General features: G+C 38.0%; 1 protein-coding gene across 1 annotated transcript in view; it reads left to right on the forward strand.

Annotated features, from left to right (window-relative positions):
* Positions 1 to 543: 543 nt before the first annotated feature.
* The window catches only part of NTNG1 (netrin G1), a gene marked incomplete at its 5' end in the record, with an annotated part of 29,726 nt that continues 22,491 nt past the window's right edge, over positions 544 to 7,778 (forward strand). The window contains one exon of the mRNA XM_008947383.1: positions 544 to 1,184. Within this exon, the coding sequence (XP_008945631.1) occupies positions 544 to 1,184 (641 nt within the window). The remainder of the gene's footprint in view (positions 1,185 to 7,778) is intronic.

Below are 7,778 nucleotides of genomic sequence, written 5' to 3' on the forward strand. Positions count from 1 at the left end.
AAACTTGAAGGTGGACTGGTTTATACTGGGTACATACAGGCTGCACTGCTGACCTCAAAACACCTGCCCTAAAAATTACTTCTTTTGTGAGCAGAGCTCTTGAGGAACATACTTGTTTTTAAAATAAATTCTCTTCAGCTGCTGCATCTTTCTAGGAAGAGTTGAAGTTACTGAGTTGTTAGAGGCTTGCTTACTGTTCTCAGTCTTTTGTGACTCAGTCGCTAGTCAGAGTCATTCAGGATGGGGAAAAAAAAAAAACCAAACAGCTCTTTTCTTTCTCTAAAACATACTGAAAAACATTGTTTTTATTACAGAGGAAAGGGTGCTGTATATGTGTGTGTTTGAACATTTACTTTAACAGGTAAACCAGCCAGGATAAATGTCACTAAGATAAAGGTATTCCTTGCAAGCATTTGGTTTTTTCTTTCTTAGTTCCAGGCCTGGAGAAAAAGCAGCAGTTCTCATGTGCCAGACAAGAAACATCTGTATGTGTCACAGACACCTGTACCATGCCTCTTACAGTACTGCTTTGCTCTTTTCCAGGGGAATCCCTACATGTGCAATAATGAATGTGATGCGAGTACCCAAGAACTGGCTCATCCTCCAGAACTGATGTTTGATCTCGAAGGAAGACATCCATCCACATTTTGGCAGTCCACAACTTGGAAGGATTATCCAAAGCCTCTACATGTTAATATTACACTCTCCTGGAACAAAACCATTGAGCTTACAGATAACATAGTTATCACTTTTGAATCTGGCCGTCCAGACCAAATGATCCTGGAGAAATCACTTGACTATGGACGAACATGGCAGCCCTACCAATACTATGCTACGGACTGCTTAGATGCTTTCCATATGGATCCAAAATCAGTGAGGGATTTATCACAGCACACAGTCCTAGAAATCATTTGCACAGAGGAATACTCTACTGGGTACATGACAAATAGTAAAATAATCCACTTTGAAATCAAAGATAGGTTTGCTTTTTTTGCTGGACCTCGGCTTCATAACATGGCTTCTCTTTATGGCCAGCTTGACACAACCAAGAAGTTAAGAGATTTCTTTACCATCACGGATCTGAGGATAAGACTGCTTAGACCAGCAACTGGAGAGATATATGTGGATGAGCAACACCTGGCACGCTACTTTTATGCAATTTCAGACATAAGAGTATACGGAAGGTAAGAAAATATATGTCTTTAGAAACGGGCATACACGTTTTGTTTTAGAGATTATTCAAAATCACTGTTTTCCTCAAACATGATGACATTTTCTGCCAAGACATGTTCATTGGACATCTGGCTCAGCTGAAGCCTATTTCTAGTCATACTAGAAGTTTCCCACAAAGCCCTGGGTGTTTGCTGTCACTAACCTGGGATCTTGAGCCCTAGGTTTCATAAGCAGGGTAGTTAATACTACCCCAGGATGTTTTAACCATCTCACTTAAAAAATCAAAGCATTATTGGGATAACCTGCTGTTAAACAATAGTCTCTGAAACAGTGAAGTTCTCTAGATGGAGTTAGTATGGAAGTGGTATTTATTTCCCTTCAGTCCTCAGCTACTCCCTCTTCTCAGGAAGCACACAGGCCTGATGCACAGGCTGGTCAAAGTGTAACTGGCTGGGACCCAGAATTCCTAAACAACATACTTCACCTTGACAAAGTTTTGAGTCAAAAATTCCTAGCTTGTGAACACTTTTTTCACACTTTCCCAAAATGACTGATGAAAGACAAAGCAGAAGTATTCTTACAGAAGAAAATGCTAAGGTATGACACTTCTACCAAAATTATTTATAACTTGCTTGATTTCATGGTTACCTTACCAATCTTGAAATAAGTATGAGATTGGGAATATTTTAAGACAGCATGCAAGTACCAATCAGTAAAGTTACTTGGCACGCATAAGGAAGCATCTTCGAAATCTCTGATGAACTTATTAGTTTCATTAAATAGCTTATTTGCAGTATAAAAAAACAAGACAGCAGACAAGTAAAGTGTCAAGTTTTTGGGACTTCAGAATGGGATTTGGCAGAGGATGAACTACTGGACCCTACAGTTTCTCACATTGGCTCAGGAATTCACCTTGGCATTAGGACACTTTGTGCTTTTATATAGTTGGAGCCTGATCTGATAGCAGTTATCTAAAAAGAGAGATTCTGTTTCATCATTTGTGAGTTTCAGGTCTTTAATGTAAGCTGTGATTGATACAGCAGACCTTGCACGGACCCTTCCCACCAGGTCCAGCTGTGAACTGCCTGTGGACAAGGAAGGTGGCAGAGACTGGAGTCCGTTTCTTGTACTTTAATTAGCTCTGAAATGCAGTGAAGCTGAAGTAAAATTGAAAAAAAAAAAAAAAACAAAAAAAAACAGTGTTTTAGAGAGATTGATTTGAATATAACAAAGATGATTACTCAGCTGCATTCAAGACAAATAGTCCCTCTAGGGCAAGCAGTGGCTGGTATCAGGTGCTGTAGTCTCAAAAATAATAACTGTGCAATGGCATTCCTATTGGGAAATTTTCTTCCCAACTCAAACTAGCAATTGACTGATGACCTCAAGCAGGAGGGTAATACCCTTTACATGTGTCTTGGATGCCAATTGCTTTGGAAGAAATATATGGGTCCTTCTTTATTAGCAATTTACTCACCTCTCTAAAGTACCTTTTCCTTCTCCTCTGCTTCTTCTACAGAGAGTTCAAATCTTTTTAAAAAAAAAAACTTTTTTTTTTAAGACAAGCAAAATTATCAAAATTATCAAATTATTAAAATATCAGTCATCAAAACAGAAAAGCTAATATATCTTAGAAAGCCAGGGTGTTTTTTTTCAGACCAAAAAAACAGCCATAGGGATAGTGATTGAATACTGGTGATTATATTTTTATTACTCCTGTAGTCAGCTGGCCATTTTCTACCATTTTATACAAGCCTTTCATAAGCATTTCCGTATTGAAAAAAATCAATACATAGAATCAAAATAGAATCATATTACTGTGGTGTAATCTATTGAAAAATATTTGTCTAACTTTATTTAAAGGAAGAATTGATGACACATACAGATTTGAATATGTAAACACTTTTGCAGTACCAATATATTTTTCTATGACATCAAAATACATTTCTTAGGACCATAGATTTAACATGTAGTTACAATCCCCTGTGTTCACACCAAATATGTATGCATGCATACAGAATCATTAATTGAATGTGTTAAAGTGTAAGATAAAGGTTGCTGAATGAAGAATTCTTGTTGTCTCATTTAGTTACCTTGTGAATTATTTTTCAGAAGCCTTTTGGGAGGGCTAAGTGAATCATGGACAACTTAAGATACTGATTGAAATAGTTGGGTAAAATTAGCCTCAGTATATTCAAAATTCTATCCATTCTCCATCGGGCTCCAAATAAGTTATCTCTACAGAAGCATCATATCAAAGCTCAGGATTTGAAGGTCGTTATGCTTTAAGGAAAAGCTGCTCCTCATCTGAACATCCGTTTGTAGCTTAGTCTGACTTCAATTAAACGATCAGTACTTTATCAAAGAAAGCATCTGAAGGATTAAAATGAGTGCATTGCATGCAAATTAGAAACAGAAACCTTCCAAGCACATCTGGGGCATGGCAATCTTGTGAAAAATTATCTATAGAAACGAAGCATGACCGTATGGAGAATTTATCTGATGTTGATGCTTGTTGTCTAAATGCTGCAGTAATTGGACACATGCTTTAAAAGAAATATCTGATATGTAACAGCATCTCCTTAGATAAGATTCATGTGAATTCTTATCACTCTTCTGCTAATGAGAACAACACCTCTTTGGGGATTTTGTGGCCTTTCCTTCAATATGTAGTGAGTCCTCCTAGTAAAGAGTTTACAGGCTTGCTTGCTGCTGGGTATCTGTGGGGCTGCAGTGCACAGCCCCTGATCATTTCATCCCAGCAAAGGTAACTTGCCATATGCCCAGTGTCACCTGCTTTTAGGTTTCCACCAGAAACCTTATACAGCCCCCACAAAGAGTCTCCAAATCAGCATTACAGTCATGTGCCCTGGCATGCCCTGAGCACAGGAACATGATGGAGGCGAGCAAGGGTTACTAGGGGGGGTTGTGCTGCTCTTTCTGGTTCAGTGGAGCTTTCCAGCTGTTGCACGTTAATTTAGGAAGTTAACTGGAAATTAACTGACAAAGGTTGATTTTCTGCTACAGTGTTTCATATTCTGGGCTTTGAGACCTAGATATTTAAATACATTTAGTAAAGCTAGAGTGAATATTCCATGAGGACAGGATACAAAGAGACGTTACCAAGGAGCTTGACATGTGGTGGGTGAGAGACACTAGGAGACACATGTTAAAGCTAGCCCTTTTACTAAAAAAGGAATCACCTGTAGGTTAAACATATTTAAAATCACCAAAGCTCATAATAGCATATTTCTAAAGGCACCATAAAATGTAATTTGCTTCACATTGTATTTTAAGGCTCAATGACAGTGAAAAGCATCTCTCTTAAAGCTGCCATACTTAATATACAAGATGCTGCGGTGGTTAATACTTCACAACGAATTAGATGTTTGAGATTTGTCCACTTAATATTGGGTTTGCTTTGTCATTGGTTTTCATTTTGGTATGAAATAAGCCTGATGTATGCTGCATTAGAAATTAAAACCTGTGCAGCCTCAATGAATGCCTTACCTCCTCTATTACCACCTGTTCGTTCATCTTCAATTTACTACTTCCATTGTGTGTTTATTAAGATGATGAAAGAAAGGAAACATAGTTGTTAGCAATTTTAGCAACCCCATTGTGCACACATTATTCAAGAAATCTAATAATCCACATGAACTAATTCTGACTTACTGATGGTCTGCTTCACTAAATCAGGGTGATTTTTTTCTAGTGAATAATGGCCAATGTAGTGTGCCAATACCTTAATTAAAGAGAGCCTCTCTTAGTCTTGATCTCATTTTAATTTACAGGGTAATACTACAATAATATCACTAATGGAAGGTACATTAAAGGGCATCAAGTAGCATTAACTGTATTAAATTATGGCACTTGTGTTAATTAACTGCTGAAGCAAGATGGTCCTAATGGCTAGAAAGGTCGACTAATGCATAAATAAAGTCTTCTGGGATGGGGAAACTAAGAAAGAGCAGATGTTTCTCCCCTCCTCTGCTCTTGCTGCAGAGAATCAGAGGGTGTCCTGTACAGTGACCTCAGGAAGGTTTCTCTCCCTTTGCTTCCTGCAGAGGTAGCCTGGACTGGCTGCAGGCTCTGACTGTCTTTGATTCCACATGAAGGACAGTCCTGGCAGTAAGCTGTGAGGCACAGTGCTTTTTTTTTTTTTTTTTTTTGTAGGACAAGTTCACTTAAATGCTGATAATAATTCCTTTGAAGTCAAGCAAAAGGTTCCTAGCAGATTTTGGATCAGACTGTTCAAGGTTTAACCGCATTCATTCCAAAGTATTTTTGCTTTAACTGTTATATTTTCAGTGACATGTACATTTATACACTGTAAATTAACTATAATTTGGGATGGTAGTAAAAAAAAAAAAAACATTGCCCCAGTGGGTGACAGAATGACTAGCTGGCTAAAACAAAGGATCTTATTGCTTTTGGGTGATTAGGTTTTGATCTAAGAGCCACCAGTTTCCTTCTGACACCAGAATATCCAGCCTCTCTGTACAATGTTATTAAGCCCTTTGGAATTTATTTTTATACATTTCTCGCCTTGAAGCTTCTGTATTTAAGCTCCAGGGTTTTCTGACCCTGTCTCAGCTACAGTTGCAGTTCCAGCAGCAATAGAAACCTTTAACTCACAGTATCCAAGTGAAAAGTAGCCTCAGTTTTAAGTTTCTTGCTCTCATGTTATCTCTTCTAATTTTAAATCCATCTCAGAAGCTGAATAAACGACTGTGCAGGAAAGCATATTTGCTACTTAGGGGGCTGGGTTTTTTTTTTGTCTTTTTAGTCAGCCTGGGCTTCCTGCCAGCTGAGACCCTAAACCACTCAGTATTGCTTTTAGTGATTCTGCTAGACTTTTTTTTTTGTGGTGGATTTGGGAGAGCAGACCTGCCCCCCTGAGCTTGAAGTTCTCACTGCAGCCTCATGTCACTGGCTGGCTGGTACCAAATTTCATCCTCTGGTTTATTCTAAGGATCCACTCCACGGCTGGATTAATTGGATTAAATCTCTATTTTACTCTGGCATACACTTGACAATGCTGTAATAATATCCCTCTGTAATTTACCCAAGAGCAGAACTTTGCCCTAGGGAAGTGGTAATATATAGGAGTGCTTTAGTTTTATTTAGAATAGAAAATGTTTTCATTAATGTTCAGCTCAGAATCAAACCATCAATATGAAGATATGTAGGCTTCAAGCTTTTAAGGAGACAACAGAATATCATTCTCGTTTCTAGTATTTATTTACCGTACTTGAATACTCTTTGTTTTATGAGAACACTTGCATAAGCAGCTTGTTTTCCTTTGAGATTTTCACTAGTATTTGGTGGGAATTTAGCAGTTTCTCCAATTAAATTATGAACTCATTAGAGAACAGGAAAGAAAAAAAATGTATGTATTTAAGAGTATGTCAATTTATCTTTAACTCCCAAGTGCAGTTAGCTTTTTTAATGTATCTACAGCAATATTTCACTCAGGAAAATGGTCCATTCCATTCAATCTAGGATCATCAGGAATTGAAACAGTCAAATGGTCGCTGTGTTTATTCAGACATGAGCACTCTCTAGTGGTTTACTCAGTACTCAGTTGTCCCAGGTGAGTTTTACTCCTGCCCATGTTCAGATAGTACTGGTTTCTGTGCTCCATCCTGGTGACACAAGTCCTGTCCATCAACCAGAGTCCTTCCAGTCTTGTGGTGGCTGGAATGGGAGCAGAGGAGTCTGGATGGCTGACTAGGTCTCTATAAGTCTGCTATACACTTTTGAAACTAGTGGGGTTTAAATCACCAGGTTTCACTCACCACCTTTGCTCATTAACATTTGATCATCTTTTCTTGGCTTGTTTTATGAGGTGTCCCCAGCTGTCTTTCAAGGAAGCTCAGTATCAGGCAGGATCAGGGTGTTTGAGGAAAGGCACCAAGCCTTTTTGTAGTATAATTCATTTTACCATGGAACATTAAAGGACTAGAGATGAAACTCCTGATGAAAGAAATGAGAATTTTTCTTTCTGTATTGCTTTGTATGCTGAAAAGCTATCCAAAGAGCCTTTCTGAATAAATTCAGTGATTGCAATATCTTGCAGAAACTTTCTTTCCTTTAAGCTTTTCATTTCAAAAGAGTTCAATTTAATGCAAACACTGAAAAAAGCTTAAGGATCTCCTGGATCATGTATACAAATGATGGCATGGGGATGTCCTTCAGGTTGAAGTTAAAGCTGGAGTGGTACAACACATTATGTTCAAAGCTAAAAATTTCCAACTATTTCATAAGAAACAAGAATTACTAACTTCTAGACGTTTGTTTTTTGGTTGGTTTTTTTTGTTTGTTTGTTTGGTTGGGTTTTTTTACCGAAGGTTTTGTGATTTAATTTAACATTCTGATCCCTTCCATGGGTACCAGCATGGTGAGATTGCTTGCCTTAAGTTTTGTCCATCTCAGTATCTAATTACATGTGGATTCTCCTCAGTGCATGAAGTGTCTCAGAAGGTAGTAACTGAAACCAAAATACCCATGTGCTTTCTCTTGACATAGGTGATGTTTCTCTCTTTCTGCTTCTCTTTTTTTTTCGTTGTAATAAATGAGCCATCATTCAGCTGTGATGTAGG

The sequence above is a fragment of the Merops nubicus genome, unplaced genomic scaffold (genome assembly GCF_000691845.1).
Source record: "Merops nubicus isolate BGI_N331 unplaced genomic scaffold, ASM69184v1 scaffold26549, whole genome shotgun sequence".
Classification (NCBI taxonomy): domain Eukaryota; kingdom Metazoa; phylum Chordata; class Aves; order Coraciiformes; family Meropidae; genus Merops; species Merops nubicus.